This window comes from Odocoileus virginianus, chromosome 13, assembly GCF_023699985.2.
Source record: "Odocoileus virginianus isolate 20LAN1187 ecotype Illinois chromosome 13, Ovbor_1.2, whole genome shotgun sequence".
Taxonomy (NCBI): domain Eukaryota; kingdom Metazoa; phylum Chordata; class Mammalia; order Artiodactyla; family Cervidae; genus Odocoileus; species Odocoileus virginianus.
Window position 1 is genome coordinate 52,133,835 of NC_069686.1, and position 23,675 is coordinate 52,157,509.

The following is a 23,675-nucleotide window of genomic DNA, read 5'->3' on the forward strand; positions in this document are numbered from 1 at the left end:
GTTTCCTTCTCCAGGGGAGCTTCCCAGAAATTGAACCGGGGTCTCCAGCATTGCAGGCAGATTATTTACCAGCTGAATTACCATGAAAGCCCTGTTAGTCATTTAGCCGTGTCAGACTCTTTGCAATCCCATCAACCGCAGCCCACCAGGCTGCCACTTTGGAGAACAGTGTGGAGATTCCTTAAAAAACTGGAAATAGGACTGCCATATGGCTCCCGCACGATGGGGTGCTCTTCTCTTTGCGTCTTTGGATTGACGTGCCCTCACGCCTCGAAGATGGATTTTCCTGCTATTATCTAAATAAATAGAGCTTTAACAGTGATTTATTTAAGAGCTATAACACAGTCTGTCCTCCGAGAGCTGTGACCCACCGAGGGGGCTTTAATGTCCATCACTCCAAATTTTTATTGTGATGAGACAAAGAACCGAGGAGCATACACTCGCCTGACATCTATGGTGCCGTGACTCGGGTTTAACCTGGCTGAAACACCCTCCATGTGGAAGAGGCCAAGCGCAGCAGGAGCCCAACTCAGCGAAGCTCCCGAGGTAGACGCAGAACAGGAAGAAAACCCAGCGCAGGGAAAGGCCCATCATGCTGGAAACCCGGGCAGGGAAAAACAAACTCAGTAGAAAGCCCAGGCGGCTCAGTCTCAGATTCCAGAAGACCTCCGGTTAAGGTCAACAAGCTACAACATGCAAAGCCAGTTCAACAAAGACACAAAACTACAGCAGACCATGGAAAACATCACTCACCCTTAGATGGACACCGCTATAAGGACTCTGAGGCTTGAGACTAGCAAGTGGGGGAGGCCCAATACCCCTCGCCGTCCCAGTTCAGCAGGAAGTAGCCAGAAAGGCCTCGACGCCCGAGGGGGGAATGTTAGGTAGTTAGAATAGGGAAAAGGAGTCCAAAATGGCGGTGGCTAAAAGACAAGGAAGGGAAAAGCCCACGAAAATAGAACAGAGGAAGGTCAAAGGAAGGTCCGAGGACCGGAGTGAGGACTTCAGGTAGAACAGCGCTCCTGCCTAAGCCCAATTTGCATAGGACAGGGCCAGGGGGAAGAAAAAAACATATAAAAAGAGCCAAAGCACTCTCTCACACTCTCTCTCGCTCGCTCGCTCCCACACGATGCGGTGCCCTTCTCTTTGCGTCTTTGGATCAACGTGCCCTCATGCCTCGAAGATGGATTTACCTGCTATTATCTAAATAAAACAGAGCTGTAACACTGGAAAAAAAAAAAAAAAGAACTGCCATATGACCCAGCAATCCCACTCCTGGGCACACATACTGAGGAAACCAGATCTGAAAGAGACACGTGTACCCCAATGTTCATCGCAGCACGGTTTATAACAGCCAGGACACGGAAGCAACCTAGATGCCCATGAGCAGACGAATGGATAAGAAAGCCATGGTACATATACACAATGGAATATTACTCAGCCATTAAAAAGTATACATTTGAATCAGTTCTAATGAGATGGGTAAAACTTGAGCCCATTATACAGAGTGAAGTAAGCCAGAAAGATAAAGACCAATACAGTATACTAACACATATATATGGAATTTAGAGAGATGGTAACAATAACCCTATATGCAAGACAGAAAAAGAGACACAGATGTATAGAACAGACTTTTGGACTCTATGGGAGAAGGCGAGGGTGGGATGATCTGAGAGAATAGCATCAAAACATGTATATTATCAAGTGTGAAACAGATCGCCAGTCCAGGCTGGATGCATGAGACCAGTGCTCGGGGCTTGTTGTACTGGGATGACCCAGAGGGATGGGATGGGCAGGGAGGTGGGAGGGGGGTTTAGGATGGGGAACACATGTAAATCCATGGCTGATTCATGTCTATGTATGGCAAAAACCACTACAATATTGTAATTAGCTTCCAACTAATTTAAAAAAATGAGAAAAAAAAAAGATCAAAAAAAAAAAAAAAAGAAAATTTTGGAAGAGAAAAATAATGGGAACATATTTTTGTCGCACCAGAATACACAATAAATATACAATAATTAAAATAAAATAGCATATTTATAAGAATACAAAGTATTCATACTCTAGAAACAAACCCAAGTATGTATAGAACTCAATATATGGTAAAGAGAGCATAATCAATAATTCAGAAAATGTTGGCTATCCAACAGAAAAGATCACTGCCTCATTTCATTCACAAAAATTAATTTTAAGTAGTTATCTAAATGTTAAAAAATCTTTCTTTAGAAGAACTAAAAATACTAAAAAACAGAGAAGGTTCTCAGGGTCCAACAGAAGTCCTCAGACCACATCATGAGAATTTCTGACCTAAAAAGGGCAGACTAATTTATGCACAACCAGGGGTAAACCCCAAACTTTGCAAATAAACTCTGTCCCAAATCTTGGCTGTTAAACCATGCATGTGCAATAGAAACTCCAGGGTACATTAACGAAGAAACTTCAAAGATTTCAGCTGCTGTCACCTCTGGAATTTTACTCCAATTAAGCAAACTGTGTGCCAAAACAAAAAAAATGTTCTTCAGAAAACACAACAAAATCTAGTCCATACATTCACTCAAAATACAAGTATAAAGTTAAGAAATTATTGGATACACACCCCTCCCCCAAAAAAAGGCTTTCCAGGTGGCACCAGTGGTAAAGAATTCATTGCCAATGCAGGAGATACAAGAGATGTGGGTCAATCCTTAGGTCAGGAAGATCCCCAGAGTAGGAAATAGCACCCCACTCCAGTATTCTTGTCTGGAAAATTTCATGGGCAGAGGGGCCTGGAGAGCTACAATCCATGAGGTCACAAAGACTGAGCAACTGAATGCACACAAAAAAACACAAAACAAATTAAAAAAACCATGAAAATGTGACGTATACTCAAGAGAACACAGTGAACAAATTCAACCTCAAGACCTAGATATCACAATTGGAGCCCTAAAGGGCTCCAAAACGACTTTAGAGATAAGCACTCACAGAGAATTAGAAATCATAAAAGGAACCAAAAATTTCTAGACATAAAACTACAATAACTGAATTGGAAAATACTCTACGTGGGTTTACCAGCAAACTGGAGAGAGCAGAGATAAATTCTAAGAAATTATATGAGAGAAAATAAAAGACTGAGTACAGTAGAGCCTCAGAGACCTGTGGGGCAGTATCAAGAAGTCAAATATTATTTAAATTACAGAAGAAGAGAATAGGACAGAAATATATTTTAAAAATAATGGCAAATGGGACTTCCTGGTGGTCCAACAGGGGCACAAGTATGATCCCTGACTAGGGAACTGAAGTCCCAAAGGCTGTTCACTGTAGCCAAAGAGTAAAAAAGAAATTAATAATAATGCCCAAAATTTCCCCAATTTGGTGGAAAACAAAAGTTGACATATTCAATATTAATAAAACTAAATAGGAAAAACACAAACAAAATACACCTATGAACATTCATAGTCAGACAGCTTAAAAAGATAAAGAAAAAAATCTTGAACGTAGCCAGAGAAAAGAACACCAAGCTAGAACAAAAATGAGTGTCACCTAATTTCTCATCAAAAATTATAGAGAAGAGAAAACAATGGAACCACATCTTTAAAGAACTGGAGGGGAAATTTTTCAAGCCAAAATTCTTCAGCAAAACTATTCTTCAAAAACCAAGTAAAAGGGCTTCCCTGGTGGCTCAGTGGTAAAGAATCTGCCTGCTAATGCAGGAGACATGGGTTCGATCCTTGATCCAGGAGGATCCCACATTGCTGTGGAGCAGCGGAGCCTGTAAGCCACAACTATTGAGCCTGTGCTCCAGAGTCTGGGAGCTGCAACTACTGAAGCCTGAGCCCCGAGAGCCCATGCTCCACAGCAAGAGAAGCCACAGCAATGAGAAGCCCTCGCACCACAACCAGAGTAGCCCCTTCTTGCCACAACTAGATAAAAGCCAGCACAGCCAATAAATAAATTTTTTTTAAATTGTTTTAAATAAAGTTACATTTAAAGAAAAATAGTAGTTTTAGCCAGCCAGTGTGGCAATTCAAAAAATTAAAAAACAATTAGCATATGATGGAAATATTGCACTTCTGGGTATATATTTAAGAGTTGAAAGGAACTCAGGTATCTGCACATGCATGTTCACAACAGCATTATTCACAAAAGCCAGAAAATGGAGATACACCCCTACATACAAACAAGTTCTGTTCTGAGAGTGAGTTTGAAAGTCCAATTTGTTCATAAGTCAAAGAAAGTTAGCCTAAGTACCTAACTAACATAATCAGCTATGTAAAATTGTACTGTAGTAAGTTTATAGTACTTTTCACACAAAAAATACATAAAAAACAAACACAAAAAATAAAACAGAGGCTTCTCTGGTGGCTCAGTGGTAATGAATTCACTTGGCAATGCAGGGGTCATGAGTTTGATCCCTGCTGCAGGAGGACACACATGCTGTGCTCACGTGCCACAACTACTGAAGCCTGTGCAGCCCAAAGCCTGTGCTCTGCAACAAGGGAAGCCACTACAATGAGAGCCCGCTCACCACAACCAGAGAAAAGCCCACACAGCAACAAAGACCCAGTGCAACCAAAATAATAGAATATTTTAAAAAAGTAAAACATGTTTAATCTTACAGTACAGCACCTTGAAAGGTACACTAGTACAGTACGACAGCTGGCATACAGGGGCTGGCACTGACTGAACAGACAAGAAGAGTTACTGACTGGAAGACAGAGAAGGTGGGAGATGGCAGAGCTGACGGACTGACAGCAACAGGAGACAGTGGGCAAGCTGCAATTTCATTCATGCCTTACATGATTAGACATGTGAATCCACATTCACATCCTTGAAAGTTCGCAACTTGAAGGTCTGTATGTAAGGGACTTACTGTAACTCAAGTGTCCATTGATAGACAAACAGATAAGCAAAATGTGTTGTGTGTGTGTATAAATATATACACACACACAATGGAGTTATTATTCTATCTTAAAAAGGAATGACATTCTGACAAATTCTACCACATGGATGAATCCTGAAGATATTAAGTATTACAGATGAAAAACAAGCTACACACAAAAGGACAAATACTATAGGATTCTATTTATATGAGGGAGCTAAATAAGTGAATTTACAGAAAATGAACAGTGGTTACCAAAGGCTTCAGACTAGGGGCAGTGAAAGAGTTCAGTTTGGGTTGATGAAAACTTGAACAATGTAAAAATACTTAAAGCCACTGAATTTTACACATGAAAATGTTTAAAATGATAAACCTTATATACAAATTGTCCTTGACTTACATTGGGGTTATTATGGCCCAATAAATTCTTTATAAATTGGAAATATCATTAAGTTCACATTAATACACCTTACCTATCAAATATTATACAACTCAGCCTAAGCCTACCTTAAACATGCTCAGAACACTTACATTAGCCTAGACAAAATCATCTAACAAAAAGCCTATTTTATGATATAATACTGAACATCTCACATAATTTACTGAATACTTAATGTGAAAAAAATAGTATATGGGTACAGAATGGTTTTAAGTGTATCACTTGCTTACCCTCATGATCAAATGGTTGACTGTGAGCTACAGTTTGCTGCCCAGCATCATGAGAGTGTACTGTACCACAAGTACTAGGCTGGGAAAAGATCAAAATTCAAAGTACAATTTCCACTGAATGTGTCCAGTTTTTATACCAAACCCATCGAAAAACTTAAATCACCAAAAGCTGGAAACCATCTGAATATTTTACCACAATAAAAAAATAATCAACATAATTAACCACATTCAGAGAATAAAAAAGAAAAATCATATGATTATCTCAATAGGTACACAATAAGCTCTGAATAAATTATGATTTAAAAAAAAAAAACTTCTAGCTAATTAAAACAGAATTTTCCTGGTGGGACTATAGACTCTTAACAATGGACGGAGGTTCCTGACACTGTACAGGAGGCAGTGATCAAAATCACCCCCAAGAAAAAGAAATGCAAAAGGGCAACACGGTTGTCTAAGGAGGCCTTAATAATAGTTGAGAAAAGAGGAGAAGCGAAAGGCAAAGGAGAAAAGGAAAGATATACCCATTTGAATTCAGAGTTCCAAAGAATAGCAAGGAGAGATAAGAAAGCCTTGCTCAGTGATCAGTGATAAGAAATAGAGGAAAACAATAGAATGGGGAGAGACTAGAGATGTCTTCAAAAAAATTAGAGATACCAAGGGAATATTTCATGCAAAGATGGGCACAATAAAGGACAGAAATGGTATGGTCCTAACAGAAACAGAAGATATTAAGAAGAGGTGGCAAGAATACACAGATGAACTTTACAAAAAAGATCTTCATGACCCAGATAATCACAATGGTGTGATCACTCACACTCACCTAGAGCCAGACATCCTGGAATGTGAAGTCAAGTGGGCCTTAAGAAGCATCACTATGAACAAAGCTAGTGGAGGTGATGGAATTCCAGATGAGCTACTTCAAATCCTGAAAGATGATGGTGTGATAGAACCGCACTCAATATGTCAGCAAATTTGGAAAACTCAGCAGTGGCCACAGGACTAGAAAAGGTCAGTTTTCATTCCAATCGCAAAGAAAGGCAAAGCCAAAGGATGCTCACACTAAAACACAATTGCACTCATATAACAGGCTAGTAAAGTAATGTTCAAAGTTATCCAAGCCAGGCTTCAACAGTACGTGAACCGTGAACTTCTGATATTCAAGCTGGTTTTAGAAAAGGCAGAGGAACCAGAGATCAAATTGCCAATATCCGCTGGATCATCGAAAAAGCAAAAGAGAGTTTCAGAAAAACATCGATTTCTGCTTTGACTATGCCAAAGCCTTTGACTGTGTGGATTACAATAAACTGTGGAAAATTCTGAAGGAGATGGGAATAGCAGACCACCTGACCTGCCTCTTGAGAAACCTGTATGCAGGTCAGAAAGCAACAGTTAGAACTTGACATGGAACAACAGATTGGTTCCAAAGTGGGAAACAAGAACATCAAGGCTGTATACAGTCACGCTGCTTATTTAACTTACTTTGGCCACCTGATACAAAGAGCTGACTCATTGGAAAAGACCCTGATGGTGGGAAAGATTGAGGGCAGGAGAAGGGGACAACAGAGGATGAGATGGTTGGATGGCATCACCAACTCAATGGACATGGGTTTGGGTGGACTCCGGGAGTTGGTGATGGACAGGGAGGCCTGGCATGCTGCAGTTCATGGGGTCGCAAAGACTCAGACACGACTGAGCAACTAAACCAAACTGAACAAAGCCTTGACTGCATAGATCACAACAAACTGTGGAAAATTCTTCAAGAGATGGGAATACCAGATCACCTTACCTGCCTCTTGAGAAACCTGTATGCAGGTCAGAAAGCAAGTTAGAACTGGACACGGAACAACAGACTGGTTCCAAATTGGGAAAGAAGTACATCAAGGCTACATACTGTCACCCTGATTATTTAACTTATATGCAGAGTACATCATGCAAAATGTCAGGCTGGATGAAGCACAAGCTGGAGTCACGACTGCAGGGAGAAATATTAATAACCTCAGATATGCAGATAATACCATCCTTATGGCAGAAAGTGAAGAAGAACTAAAGAGTCTCTTGATGAAAGTGAAAGAGGAGAGTGAAAAAGCTGGTTTAAAACTCAACATTCAAAAAACTAAGATCATGGCATCCAGTCCCTTCACTTCATGGCAAATAGATGGGGAAACAATGGAAACGTGACAAGAATTTATTTTTTTGGGTTCCAAAATCTCTGCAGATGATAACTGCAGCCAGAAAATTAAAGACTCTTGCTCCTTGGAAGAAAAGCTATGACCAACTTAGACAACATATTAAAAAGCAGAGACATTACTTTGCCGACAAAGGCCCGTCTAGTCAAAGCTATGGTTTTTCCAGCAGTCATGTATGGATGTGAGAGTTGGATTATAAAGAAAGCTAGGCACCAAAGAATTGATGCTTTTGAACTGTCGTGTTGGAGAAGACTCTTGAAAGTCCCTTGGACTGCAAGGAGATCAAACCAGTCAACCCTAAAGGTAATCGTCCAGAATATTCACTGAAAGGACTGATGCTGAAACTGAAACTCCTATACTTTGGAGTTTATAAACAACTGACTCATTGGAAAAGACCCTGATGCTGGGAAAGAGTGAAGGCAGGAGAAGAAGAGGACAGCAGAGGATGAGATGGTTGGATGGCATCACTGACTTGATGGACATGAGTCTGAGCAAGCTTTGGGAGTTGGTGATGGACAGAAAGGCCTGGTGTGCTACAGTCCACTGGGTTGCAAAGAGTCAGACATGACTGAGCAACTACTGAACTGATGAAAACCTCAAACTGAACTGATGAAAACCTCAAACTCTTAGTAGTGAAACACTGGATGTTTCACCGCTAAAACTGGGAAGAAGGCAATGATGCCTACTCTCAACAATTCTATTCAAAATTTTATTAAGGGTCCTGGTTACTGCAATAAAAAGAAATGAAAGGTACAAAAATTGATAAAGAAGTAAACTGTCCCTGTTTGCAAACAACATGACTATGAATGTAGAAAATGAGAAAGAATTAACAAAAAGATTATGAATCTTTACATTTAACCACATCAAAACACAAAATTAATATACAAAATTATCCTATGTCTATGAAGTACCAATATGCTTCCCAGGTGGCTCAGTAGTAAAGAATCCACCTGCCAAGCAGGAAACACAGGTTTGACCCCTGGGTGGGGAAGATCCCCTGGAGAAGAAAATCGAAACTCACTCCAGTATTCTTGCCAAGGAAAGCCTACGGACCGAGGAGCCCAGTGGGCTACAGTCCGTGGGGTCACAACGAGTCGGACAGGATTCAGTGACTAAACACCACTACAACAGATGTTCTAGCAAACAAATGAAAAACAGAATCAAAACATAATTCCCCTTAAAACTGCATCATATAAAATATTTAGCAATAAATTAACAAAAAATATGCAAGCCCTCACCAAAAACTATAAAATATTGCTGAGATAAAGATGACTTAAAAAGTGAAGAGATGTCAAGCTTCAAGAGTGCCAAAAAGTTACTTCTCAAAAAAATCTATAAACTCAACACAATCCCAATCATAGGCTTAGTGCAATCATAATCCTTTTTATATAAACTGACAAACTTATTCTAAAATTCATAATAGAAACATAAGGTCCTAGAATAGACAAAACAATCTGAGAAAACGACAAAAGCTAGAAAATCTGCATTGACTAAATTTAGGACTTATTCTAACACTATTCAGTGGTTCTCAGTTGAAGGCAATTCTGCAACTCAGGGGACATCTGATGGCTCAACGGTAAAGAATCCGCTTGCAATGCAGGAGACACAGGTTCAATCCCTGAGTCAGGAAGATCCCCTGGAGAAGGAAATGGCAACCCATTTCAGTATTCTTGCCTGGGAAATCCCACGGACAGAGGAGCCTGGTGGGCTACAGTCCGAGGGGTCACAAGAGTCATACACAACTTAGTGACTAAACTACCACCAGATACATTTTTGGTTTTCCTAGATTTCAGTAGCACCCCTGGGAGGGTGCTACTGAAATCTACTAGGAAGAGGCCAGGGATACTAATAAAATCTATAGTACACAATACAGCCCCACAACAACCTGGAAAAAATTTCAACAGTGCCAAAGTTAAGAATTCCTAAACTACAACAGCCAAGACAATGTGGTTTGTTGTTGTTCAGTTGCTCAGTCGTGTCCGGCTCTTTGCGAACCCGAAGAAGCAGTACTCAAGCCTTCCCTGTATGTCACCATTTCCTGGAGTTTGCTCAAACTCATGTCCATTGAGTCGGTGATGCCATCCAACCATTTCATCCTCTGGTGCCCCCTTCTCCTCCTGCCTTCACTCTTTCCCAGCATCAGGGTCTTTTCCAATGTACCAGCTCTTTGCATCAGGTAGCCAAAGTATTGGAGCTTCAGCATCATTCCTTCCAGTGAACACTCAGGGTTGATTTCCTTTAGCATTGACTGATTTGATCTCCTTGCTGTCCAAGGGACTCTCAAGAGTCTTCTCCAACACCACAGTTCTAAGGCATCAATTCTTCAGCATTCAACCTTTTTTACTGTCCAGCTCTCATATCCACACATGACTACTAGAAAAACCATAGCTTTGACTATATGGACCTCTGTAGGCAAAGTAATATCTCTGCTTTTTAATATGCTACTTGGTTTGTCATTGCTTTTCTTCCAAGGAGCAAGCGTCTTTTAATTCCATGGCTTCAGTCACCACCCACCATAATTTTGGAGCCGAAGAAAATAAAAGTACTGACGTCAGTACAATGTGTTACTGACAATCAGGATTTTCCAACAGATAAATGAAACAGAATACAGATTCCAGAAGGTAAACTCCAGGTCAACTGACTGACAAAGGCATCAATGCAATTAAATTGAAAGAGATGTTTTCAACAGAAGGTCCTAGAATAAGATAGCTGTGTGTAAAAACTGAACTGTGATTCTCACCTCACCACACACATCATTAGTTCACAATGGGTCAGAAACCTAAATAAAAAGCTAACATACTAAATTCTAGAAGAAAACATAGTATCTTTACAACTTAGCAAAACAATCTGTGAAGACTTAAAAGCAGAATACATAAAAGATTCCTACAATTCAATAAAAATCCAATTAAAATACGGGCAAGGGGACTTCCCTGGTGGTCCAGTGGATCAGAGTCCAGCTTCCAATGCAGGGAACATGGGTTCAGTCCCTGGTCAGGGAACTATGATCACATATGCTGTGGGGCAGCTACTAAGCCCACAGGCCAGAACTACAGAGCCCATGTGCTCTGGAGCACGTCTTCCTCAGCCTAAAGTAAATAAATTCGGACAAAAATGACAGACAAATGGCTAACAAGCACGTGAAAAAAATGGTCAGTACCAATATTCATCACAAAATACAAAAGTAAAACAAGAAAGAGAAATACAAATTAATTCCACAAACTATAAAACGATTGTGCATATATGTATGTGCTCAATCACTCAGTCATGTCCAACTCCTCTGTCCATGGAATTTTCAGGAAAGAATACTGGAGTGGGTTGCCATTTCCTATACCCATTAGGAAGACTAAAATTTACAAGACTGAAAACAAGCAATTGTTGGTGAAAATATGAAACTATCCCAACTCTCACATATTGCTGGTGGTTAGGTAAAATGTTACAACAGCTCTAGCAGTTTCTCATAAAGTTTAAGTATACACTTACCCTAGGACCCAGTAATTCTACTCCGAGATATTTACCCAAGAGAAATAAAAACCTACGTCTATAAAAGGACTCACATAAGAATGGTCTCCTTTATTCATAACAGAGAATACATCTGTCAACAAGTGACACACTGTGGTATATTCATACAACAGATCACTATTTAGCAATAAAAATAATAATACATCCAATAACCTACAATAATCTCAAATACTATGTTAAACAAGCCAGCAGAAAGAGTATGGTACTGTAGGATAACACATATATCCAGTTGTAGAGTAGGCAAAGTAATCTATGGTTTAAAAGAAAAAAGGAAAAGAACAGCAGATGCCTTGGCAGGGCAGGGGGCACGGGAGCAGCATGAGTGAGGAACATGGGCATCAAGTGGAAAGGTTCACTATGGACATTTCTGGGATGACAAAAATGTCCAGTATCTTGAGTGAAGACTCTTACATGATGTAAACATTTATCAAAATAAGCAGTTTTGTGCATTATGTATATTTTATTTAAAGCAACTATTTTTTAAAAATCTAGTAGGGAGGGGAGTAGACAGATAATATTGAAGTAAGAAATTGAAGAACTGCTGAACCTGAGTGACAGGCACATAGGGGTTCATTATACTATTTTTGTTTACCTTATATATGCTTGAAACTTTCCATAATCAAAGGTATTTAAAAAATAACTTCTCTTAATTCCCTCAGTGGAGGAAGAAAACTAATAATCTACTGTTCTCGACATAAATTACAATCTTACTACTTATTTCTTTGACTTTTCTTTATGCTGAATAATCCATTCCTTACACTTTCCTTAATCTTATTCATCACAGCACAGCTCACCTTGAAATGTTCACATTTTCCATGACTGACTTATTTATTACTACCTATAGGGAGAAAAGGATTGGAAAGAGCTAACCCTCCTTTCGTCCATACTACCTGATAGCAATATGCCACCTACAATGAATACATTTCCTAACTTAAATCCCAATATTGAACTTAGCACCTAGAATTTTAATCTTATGCATTACCTCTCTCATGAGAATTCATTTGCAATGGCAAATAAGGACCTTATCCTATTGACTATTTCTTCAGATATGGCACATAGAGGATACCCAGTGAGTATGTGTAAATCAAATATTTAAGAAATATAATATCAGAGCTGACAAGTAAACAGTTAAGCTTTTTTTTGATAGTACAAATTATTTCCCACCTCAGTTATATCCATTGTGTTTTGCCTTTAACCTTTTTGGTATGTATGTCTTCATTTCAAGTGGAATAGATCTGTATTTAAAAACTTCACATCTCTTTATTCAAAAATGCAATCATACAATATTTTAAATCAGTAAGTCAATTTAATCTATATATTTCACTGTATGAAGTGCTGTGATTTCTATATATAGTATTATTTTTTCTGCTCTTACTCATATGGATAAAGATAAAGATAAAAAGTCACAATGCTTTGAAAATCTCAAATTGTTTAACCACCATAAAGCTAAAAATCTCTGGCAAATATGAAAATTCAGAGCTCCTTAAAAACAGCTAAAGTGCAGTTAAGAATAGATTTTTAACAAAAACAAAGATTACTTGAAAAGAATTTGTCTAACAAAGCACCTATATAAGCCCAAGACCAAATTGTTAGTTCCCTCCCGTGAAATACAGGAAATCAAGGTTTGTTCTCAGAGTTATGTGCTTCGGTAAATATTTGGAGCATGGTTTATAAGCAAAACCATCATTATCTTGGATTAGGATTTTCAAACATTCTAAAGGAGAAAGCACAAGAAAAGTAATCATCAGGAGAAGCAGAAATAAAATCACTCACAAAGAACAACATTATACATATAAAATTTTATTATTAAAAAACAGTTTACAAATATCTTACAAATATTAATTGCCACAGATTCAAATCCAAGTTCTTCCAGATGCCATTTTATATTAATAAATTATACATAACTTTTAGAACATTTACTTTAAATGTACCAAATGCAGCAAAAGACTTAAAAAAAGAAGTTTCAAAGCAAATACTCATTTAGAGACACCAGCACATAGATCTGACCTTTTCAAGTGGCTTTCCCAAAGAGTTTCCAATCAATTTCCAATCATTCAAGACTTCTTCAACTTTGGAAATAAATCTAGGAAAGAGGAAAAAACTTTCAAACTATGTAATCACATTTTTTCCTATTGTTATACAGTTTCTTTAAGTTTTATTTTCTTTTTTTAATATTTTAACATTTTTAACAGAAGGCTTGTAAAGTTTAGTATTGTTATTGTAAATTTATCAACGTGGAACAAAAAACAAAAAAGTAATCTTTAGCCCAAGAATTCTTAGATTTTAATTCTTTTTAGATTTTTTTAAAAGTCTTAGATTTTTTTTCATTTTTTAAAAATCTACTGCCCACCCAACGCCATTCTGGTTTCTATAAAATATAAAATAAAAATAAATCTCTCCATATTGAAATGAAAATAGTAAACATGGACAAGTAAAAATTGACAGACTAAAATGATACTATTAAGGATAACTGGGCTTCCCAAGTGGTGCTACTGGTAAAGAACCCGCCTGTCAATGCAGGAGACATGAGAGACACAGGTTCAACAGCTGGGTCAGGAAGATCCCCTGGAAGAGGGCATGGCAACAGACTCCAGTATTCTTGTCTGCCATGGACAGAGGAGCCTGGTAGCCTACAGTCCATAGGATCACAGAGTCAGACACCACTGAAGCGACTCAGCACACACACACAGGCTTCCCAGGTGGCACTTGTGGTAAAGAACCCACCTTCCAATGCAGGAGATATAAGAGACAAGGGTTCAATCCCTGAGCAAGGAAGATTCCCTGGAGTAGGAAATGGTAATCTACTCCAGTACTCTTGCCTGGAAAATTCCATGGACAGAGAAGCCTGGCGGGCTACAGTTCATGGGGGTCACAAAAAGTCAGACACAACTGAGCACACACACATACACACATAAAGATAATTCTTAAACCAATAATCTCTTCACTATGCTCCAAATAACTTATTTAACTAACTTTCTTTAAAAATCCTTATGAATTCTCTGATTTGCCTTCCACTCCTCCAAAAAACATTATTTGGGAACTTTGCCCATTAAAATAAAACAAGTTTTAATGGACACCTGGCAAGAAACAAAGTAGATTTGTCAGCTTTAAGGGATTTTAAACTATTCACTGTCTGTCCTTTAATGATCAAGCAGACCCATCAAAGAGAATGAATTCTGACTAGCAACACACTCTATATCAGCAAATGAACACTGTCAAATCTCAGTAGTAGTATTCACTATATATAAAAGGACACTTTCAGCTTAGTCGCTCAGTTATGTCCAATTCTTTGTGACCCCCATGGACTGTAGCTCACCAGGCTCCTCTGTCCATGGAGATTTTTCAGGCAAGAATACTGGAGTGGGTTGCCATGCCCTCCTCCAGGGGATCTTCCCAACCTAGGGATCCAACTCAGGTCTCCTGCACTGCAGGCAGGTTCTTTACCATCTAAGCGACCACAGAAGCCCAAGCCACCAAGCAGCTAACGACTTAGACTATACATGTATGATGCAATCTAACAGCGGCACTGCTCTCCTGAAACATCTACATATTATTGCCAGAGTACTAAAATTAACTCTAGTCAAAACACATTCACAAGTAATGGGTTTTGCCATCAGGGACATTATAAACTATTATTTACATTCTTGATGTAAGTTTTTATGATTCAACTATACCTTCTAATTATTCCTCTTTAAAATGAAGATATTAATATAGTATTTTGAAGGGATTCAAATGGCAATTATCAGCTCTAATAAAGAGTGCTCTAGAAATAATATGTTTACAAAACAAAATAAAAATTTAAATGTATGTATATGTGAGTGAAAATCTGTACATGAAATATACATTATATTTATAAAGGTAAAAAACTGGAAACTATCTTAGGTCCAATTGCAGCAAAAAGTTGTAAATTAATGACATATCCACTCAATGGACTAATATGCACCCATTAAAAATCATGTTTGAAGCCCGCTTGAGGAAATAAGAAAAAGTCAATATGTTAAATGAAAACATGAAGCTATAGATATAAGTATGAATACAGTTTAACATAAGTTTATACCACACACAGATTACATGGAATCTTCTCAAAATATTAATAGTAACTATCTCCTGGTGGTAGAATTACAGGTGATTCTTTTTTTCTTTTATAATGAAGTACTTCAATAAATATCAGGGCTTCCCTGATAGCTCAGTTGGTAAAGTTCGATTCCTGGGTCAGGAACATCCCCTGGAGAAGGATAGGCTACCCACTCCAGTATTCTTGGGCTTCCCTTGTGGCTCAGCTGGTAAAGAATCCGCCTGCAATGCGGGAGACCTGGGTTTGACCCCTGGGTTGGGAAGATCCCCTGGAGAAGGGAAAGGCTACCCACTCCAGTATTCTGGCCTGGAGAATTCCATAGACTGCATAGCCCAGGGGTTGCAAAGAGCTGGACACAACTGTGTGACTTTCACTTCGCTTCATGTTAATAAAAGGGCTTCCCAGGTGGCACTAGTAGTAAAGAACCCCCTTGCCAATGCAGGAGACTTAAGAGACTCAGGTTCCATCTCTTGGTTGGGAAGATCTGCTAGAGAAGCAAATGGCAACCCACTCCAGTATTCTTGCCTGGGGAATCATGTGGACAGAGGAGCCTGGAAGGCTACAGTCCATAGCATCACAAAAAGTCAGACTCTACTGAAGGGACTTAACATTTTAATTTCACAGTAAAAGAAGGAACATCTTAAAATATTCACTGTATTAGCAATACTATCAGTACTAAAACAGACCAAAATTGGAGCCTATTCTGTAAGTATTGAGATTTGATTAGAAAAATGTTAATAACTACCCCTGAAAGCTTTCTAGATCTCACCTGAAGGATCACTTCCTCTTACTCCTCAATATTAGGTTCTTTTGTTATATGCTCTTAAAAACTGTTTCTTTCTCTTCTCAGCTCTCATTTCAACTGTAACTACAGACTCACTTGTATCATTATTTATTCACGTCCTTTTCCATTAGTTTATATGTTCAGCAATAGCAGGAACCATCTGTTTTCACTGACCACCACATCCTTATGCCCTGCATTGTACTTGATACATGTTCACTCAATATTTTTTCAACGAACAAATACCAAAAGGAGTTATTGGTTTCTATAAATTGCCATATAGCCCATAACATACCGACAAGAAATTTCATTCAAACATTAAACTCAAGGTTTAAAAGACTTCAAAGTCTTACCATTTTCCTACAAACTGTAAAATGCTAGTTTCATTCTATAAATAAGAGCATAAAGCCAAAAATCAAATTTCCTACTTTGAGGTATTTTTCATAACTCTGTTAACAACTACCTCCAAATAAGGAGTTAGAAGGATTTAATATTTCACCTGAGGATATTTTAAATATTTAGCTAGTGGAAAGTGATCCTTTATCCATTAAATACTCTGTTTCCTCAATTCACTCTCAAAATTTAAACTACTACATTTTCTAACTACCTTTAAGACATTAAGTTATTATTTCAAATTCAACAGGTCTAAAACTATACTCTTGTCTCTTTGCCACTTTCTTATCTTCACTCTCCTAGGCAAGAAACTGCAGTTTCATGTTTTTTTTTTTTTCCTCCTACATCTCATCAAGTTTATCTTCTACTTCTTTGAAATGTCTTACAATCTTCCCTCCTACCCTTTCTCTCCAGTTTCCTAATCACCAGCCTAACCAAAACAGTAACTCACTCGCCTTCATTTCACCTCATCCTGGCAAACAGCTCTCATAACACCAAAGCAAGGGTCTCTGGCTACCGCTCTGTAATGGCTCTAAAGCAGGGTCTCTCGACCCAGCAGCAGCACCTGGGATTTTCATAGACATGAAAATTTTTGAATCCACCTCAGACATACAGAATTATAAACTAGGATTCTGATGCACACTAAAGTTTGAGAATCATTAGTCTTAAAGCATCAAATTTAGATTCCTTTACTTAGCTTTGGAGGTTGTCTATAACCTGGTTTTATCTTAATAATCTTATTTTCCTTCAACAAACAGTCTTCACTCCAGTAAAGACATTTCATTAAATCCCAAAGGTTTTCACCTGTCTCTGCTCCTGTCAGGACCCTCTCATATTTAACCAGCTTTTTTCCATTTAACCAGTTATTTTCCACTTTCCAGGCCTGGCATATTTCCTGTCTTTTCTATAAAAATACCTCCAACAATTAAAATCCACAATTATCATCCTTATACTAACATAACTATTTGCTATTTTGTTTTTTTAACACAGAGATCAAAGGATTTGTTTTGATTTTGTTCTTTTGTTAGTGTAGTTCTGAACACCTAGTACCTACTCAATAAAGCCTTGCCTGGATGGTCATGTCTTACCTTTTTGTGGGGGGAGGTGGGAGTGGGGCGGGGACCACAGGTCAAACTAGCAACCCAGCAGGGAGCTTTTCTATGCCATTTAATGACATGACATTCACAACCAGATAGATTTCCTCTCCCAATCAGAAAGATCATAAAATATTCCAACAAGCTAACTACTGACCTCAGTACTCAAAAAACCTGAATTAAGGGCCTCTTGGACAACGTACTGACAACATCTCGACTTAAGCTATCACTCCTCCACAAACCTGGCATTCAGCTAATTTCAGTGATCCAACAATTTCACTCAGCTGTTCAACTGGAGTTTGATGATACAGGAATTTGGAGTTTCGATGGCAAAGGAAGCCTGGGTCACATTACCCACTGAAATGGAACAATTAAGCGTTCCAAAGTCACACACAAACTGTTTCGAAAAGTAACCCTAAAAGACAGAATGGAGATAGTGGAAGTGTGGCAGATGGAAAACCACCAGGATTCAGAAGAAAGGCCTCCTCTTGAAACGGATGTACAAGGAAAGGGGCGGGGGGGGGGGGCGGGGGGGCGGCAGCAGCTGCGAAGTTTGTTGCTTACTATAACAAACGAATTAGTTACACGGAAATTAACACAGGAACGGAAGGTAGCCTCCGGAACTGTTTCGGCGGGTGGTCAACAACTAGAGGACCAAAAGTCTAATGAAAGTGATCTAAAAGGAAAGAAAACTAAACTTCGGAGAGCCAGAGTCTCCGGGGTTTGACAGATGGGGGCGGGCCGGGGCTTGTCAGACCCGAGACGTGGAAGAGGCTTGCGGTGGACCACAGAAGGGAGGAAGCGAAGACCGGGGAGCCAAGGGGCTTACTTTTCCCGCAGAAGTGGCGTCACTTGTGGTCAAGGTTGGGGAAGTAGACGGGCGGACCCGGGGCCCAAACTGCTGGTAACCAATGATACGACTCACTCACCTTTCCCATTCCGAGGCAGTGGTGAAGTCCGTGATCTCAAATACCTCGGACTCGGGCTGCGTAAGTTGAAAGAAAGAAAGAGATTCAGCTCCCGGGCGCTGACACGGAAGGGCTAACTTAAACAGAGACAGGGATAGGCAGGGGGCAGACACCTCACCTCACTGTCAGCCGCCATCTTGGGGAGCGCCGAGGTGGGCGCTAGGACTGCCGGGAAGAAAAGCAGGAAGGAGAGGGGAGGGGGGGAATGGGGGAGCCGAGAACGGGCGGGGGCGGGGCGAGGCGGAGCCTCACGCAGCCCCGCCCTCGGAGGTACCTCTTCCGGTTAGTTTGGCGAAGTTTCCTGAGGCTGAAGTCATTTAAATTTTCTTCTGTAATAATACATTTTGTTCCTGAGAAGAAAAGAACTTACACTACCCTCAAGTCCCCGTTCTCTAGCTGATTTAACAAAATTTAAAATTCTCCTGTAGAGTAATGAATTCAGGAAAGGAGAAGCAAGAACAAGGCCCTAGACTCATATGGGTATGACTCTATGAAAAAACATAAAACATATTGGGTTTGTTCTTGTTTTTTCATTCATCCTCTCAATCAATTGCAAGGCACTGAGCTAGATGCTGTAATATCCACCATCCCTCACCTCTTACCCCTCAAAGAATTCAGGCAGTTTATACCAGTTATCTGGTATCTGAGAAGAGCAAAATGCTGTTTAATGAACACTTTTTAAGCCATGAAGAATAGGAGTGCCAGCTACCTGTTAGTCACTATATCTCGTACATTTTGAAACTTTTACAGAGGAAATCATACCATGTCCAGGATTTGTTTCAAATAATTAGAGGAGGAGGAGGGTTGTTGTTTTTTAGTTGCCACTCTTTGGGACTCCATGGACTATAGACCTTCAGGCTCCTCTGTCCATGGGATTTCCCAGGCAAGAATAAGTGGAGTGTCTTACCATTTCCTTCTCCGGGGGATCTTCACAACCAGATCGAACCTGCATCTCCTGCGCTGGTAGGCAGATTCCTTACCGCTGAGCCACTAGAGAAGCCCTAGGGAAGTGGATATGGCTAGAAATAAAACAAGATTAGCCATGGGCACATAAGCTATTGTTTAAGCTATTGATGGGTACATGGATATGTATACTTTTCTCTCAACTTTTATTAGGTCTGAAATTTTTCATAATTAAAAGCTTTTTTTCCTTAAATTCTCCTGTTATTTATTTTTCTTTTTGGCCACACCATGGGGCATGAGGGATCTTAGTTCCCAACCAGGGATGGAACCATGCCCCCTGCAGTGGAAGCACAGAATCTTAACCACTGGAAATCCAGGGAAGTCCCTAAAAGCTTTTTTTTTTTTTAAGTTTTTTTTTTTTAATTAAATCTCATTTAATGATTTTTTGCACCTCACAAGAAGGAATTTGTGGCTAGAGGACTCAGAAATACAGCTTTAGCAATTAAATATTTTAAGCTTAGGAGAGAGCAATATAAAAAATACAGTGATGTACATGGTGCAGATGAGGAAACTAAGGTCAGAAGAATTTGATACTTATTGCCAATGCCAAGACTTGAACCCCCATCTCTTGATATTCCTTCTAGTTTCAGTTCACTACACTAGTGGGAGTTGTAGTTACTATATTTCCCAAGAGGTCTGAACTTGCACCTTCATTCATACATAAGCATTTATTAGACACCTACTATAAGCCAGTCATTATGCTAGACTGCTAGGAAATGAAGACATACTGAAGATACAATCCTTGATTTCAAGGAACTCAAGATGGAGTAGGGAAACTGAAAATTTACTGCACGAACAAAAAGAAAAGTTACCATATGTATCAGCATCACCGTTAGCAATGTGGAGGCCAATGGTGACCATGACAAGAAGAATCTTCAGGGCCAGCTGAAGGGTAGAATGGAGGCAGCCAGGTTGGGGGCAGGGAAGGCTTCTAAGGACAGAGAATAGCATATCCAGAGGCTTAAAGGTAGGAAAGTCTGATCTGTCTAACAAACTAAAAGAAGACACCTACAGCACAGTGGTTGCAATGAGGTTGAAGAGGTAGACATGGGCCAGACCTTAAAGAGCCTTCTATATGGCCCTTATGTGAAGCAAAGTGGGCATTGCTAAAATGTTTTAAGCAAGAGAGTATTGTGTTCCAAAATACAAAATCCTTTACATTTTTCAGTGGTCTGGTTGCTATAGGGATGGATTGGGGGAGGTGGGTTGCAAAAGCAGAAGTAGGAATAGCTAGTGACTATTACAGCATCCAATGGGAGATTGTGTGGAGGCTTTGACTGCCAGGGGTCAGCAGACAAGGTCAACTGATTTGATATGTATATTGTAATTACAATAGTCAGAGCTTGATGACATTAAATGCAGGGATAAGGGAAAGTTGCTTCCCAGTGGTAAAGAATCTGCCTGCCAATGCAGGAGACACAAGGGATGCTGGTTCAATGTCTGGTTGGGAAGATTCCCTGGAGAAGGAAATGGCACTCTAATGGCAGAAAATGAAGAGGACGAAAGAGCCTCTTGATGAAGGTCAAAAAAGAGAGCGAAAAAGCTGGTTTAAAACTCAATATTCAAAAAACTAAGATCATGGCATCTTGTCCCATCACTTCATTGCAAACAAAAGGGGGAAAAGTGGAAACAGTGGCAGACTTTATTTTCTTGGGCTCCAAAATCACTGCAGATGGTGACTACAGCTGTGAAATTAAAAGACACTTGCTCCTTGAAAGGAAAGCTATAACAAGCCTAGACAGTGTATTAGAAAGCAGAGACATCACTTTATTGACAAAGGTCTGTGTAATCAAAGATGATTTTTCCAGTAGCCATGTATGGATGTGAGAGTTGGACTGTAAAGAAGGCTGGGCACCAAAGAACTGATGCTTTTGAATTATAGTGCTGGAGACGACTCTTCAGAATCCCTTGGACTGCAAGGAGATCCAACCAGTCAATCCTATAGCAAATCAACACTGAATGTTCATTGAAAGGACTGGTACTGCAGCTGAAGTTCCAATACTTTGGCTACCTGATGCTAAGAGCAAACACATTGGAAGAGACCCTGATGCTGGGAAAGACAAGGCAGCAGAGGATTGGGGGCAGCAGAGGATGAGATGGTTAGATAGCAACACTGACTCAGTGGACATGAATTTGAGCAAACTCCAGGAGACAGTGGAGGACAGGGGAGCCGGACATGCAGCAGGTCAGAGGACTGCAGAAAGTTGGGCACGACTGAGCGACTGAACAACACCAAACAAGGGAAAGGTGGGAATCAAAGAGCCATTCACTTAACTTTCTAAGATTCTCTCCAGCTGAAATATATTTGTATGTTTTAAGGTCAAGCAAACCCAGGTTCAGCCACTTACTACCTATAAGACTGGGCAAATAACGTAAGCCCTCTAAACATCAGTTTCTTCATTGTTAAAATTTGATTTGTAATACCTCTTACCACATAGAACTGTGGCAAAGATTAAGTTCTATGCACATTTGCAGAGTGGTTACCAGAATGTCCTGGCATGTAGTAGGTGATCCATTATGGTAGTAGCAATGATAATGGACGCTTTATATAATGAAAACTGTAACGTGTTACTCACATGTGAGTATTACTTTTTTTCCTTTTTGGTTAACCATTAAGAAGTTTCAGTGCATGCCAAAATCTGAAACTGAAAAACCACAAAGACTTTGCTGCATGAAGTTAAATTTCAGAAACTGTAGGAAACAAGCCTTATCAGGTTGCTAGGTAAAGTTTCCTTCCAAGTTATTTTTGGCTTCTTCTCCCCGGAGAAACTTTTTAAATAAGTTATTTGTTAAAGTGAAGTGTGAAGCCAGGATGCTAATGATGTAAAGTACCCAGGGGAGACACACTTTTATTAGATTTTCACTGGTTCGTGAAGCAGAAAAGATTTTGTTTCTTCAGTATTAAGAGCTATTTTGCTGCACGTCCAAAGGCAAGGGTTTTTCCATGCAAGTGTATTCCCTCTCTGGCATACCTTGCAGTTATTTCAAGGTGTTACCAATAATGGCCACAGGGAGAATTTTGACGCATAGGCAATTTAAGAGATTAGAGGCCTGGAAAAATCACCCTTGGCTTGTCCTCAGAGGAATGCAGGGGCATCACAGTTTAATTAGGTCTTAGCGAGGGAGCAAACATTGTGAGAGGAGCAACAGCAATGGGACTGCACCATTCTCATCTGCCTTGATGGCCTCTGTGCAGAGAGAATCAGGAATTGTCTGTGATATAGCTCTGAGACCAATTGCAGTAGAAGGTACAGGAAGAGGAAGACACTATGAGAATAGGAAACTCTTATAAATTCTCTAAATCAAAACTATCAGAATTATCAAAATTATCAGTATTCATTCATTCAGCAAAATTTATCAAGTATCTACTGTCATGGTAGTGAAGTGGAAAAAAGTGAAACTGTTAGTCGCTCAGTTGTGTCCAACTCTTTGCAACCCCATGGACTGTGGCCCACAAGGCTCCTCTGTCTGTTGGATTTTCCAGGCAAGAATACTGGAGTGGGTTGCCATTCCCTTCTCCAGGGGATCCTCCCAATCCAGGGATCAAACCCTTGTCTCCTGCGTTGCAGATGGACTCTTTACTGCTGAAACCACCAGGGAAGCATGGCATGTCATAGTCAATTGTAGGGAGGGGTGCGAAGAATAATCCCTGCCCTCAGGGTGTCCACAGCTTGAGATAAGACAGAAAGAACTATAATATGATTTATAAAGGGAAGCACAATGGTTATTCATCTTCTTAAAGCTCTTTGCAAAATCAGTGGTGGAAAAATAATTGAGTAACCTTTCTTTTGGGAAATAGATGGGGAAACAGTGGAAGCAGTGTCAGACTTTATTTTTTTGGGCTCCAAAATCACTGCAGATGGTGATTGCAGCCATGAAATTAAAAGACGCTTACTCCTTGGAAGGAAAGTTATGACCAACCTAGATAGCATATTAAAAAGTAGAGACATCATTTTGCCAACAAAGGTCCGTCTAGTCTAGGCTATGGTTTTTCCAGTGGTCATGTATGGATGTGAGAGTTGGACTGTGAAGAAAGCTGAGCGCCGAAGAATTGATGCTTTTGAACTGTGGTGTTGGGGAAGACTCTTGAGAGTCCCTTGGACTGCAAGGAAATCCCACCAGTCCATCCTAAAGGAGATCAGTCCTGGGTGTTCATTGGAAGGACTGAT

The 23,675-nt window shown here is 39.7% G+C and overlaps 1 protein-coding gene across 2 annotated transcripts in view; it reads right to left on the bottom strand.

Annotated features, from left to right (window-relative positions):
- The window catches only part of RAB3GAP1 (RAB3 GTPase activating protein catalytic subunit 1), a 98,608-nt gene extending 79,873 nt beyond the window's left edge, over nucleotides 1-18,735 (bottom strand). For both annotated transcript variants that reach the window (XM_020879251.2, XM_020879250.2), the window contains exons 1-3: nucleotides 18,662-18,735; nucleotides 18,505-18,560; nucleotides 13,240-13,315 (exon numbers count right to left, since the gene is read on the bottom strand). In XM_020879251.2, coding sequence (XP_020734910.2) covers nucleotides 13,240-13,315; nucleotides 18,505-18,560; nucleotides 18,662-18,679 — 150 coding nt within the window. In that variant the 5' untranslated portion in view covers nucleotides 18,680-18,735. The remainder of the gene's footprint in view (nucleotides 1-13,239; nucleotides 13,316-18,504; nucleotides 18,561-18,661) is intronic.
- Nucleotides 18,736-23,675: the final 4,940 nt, after the last annotated feature.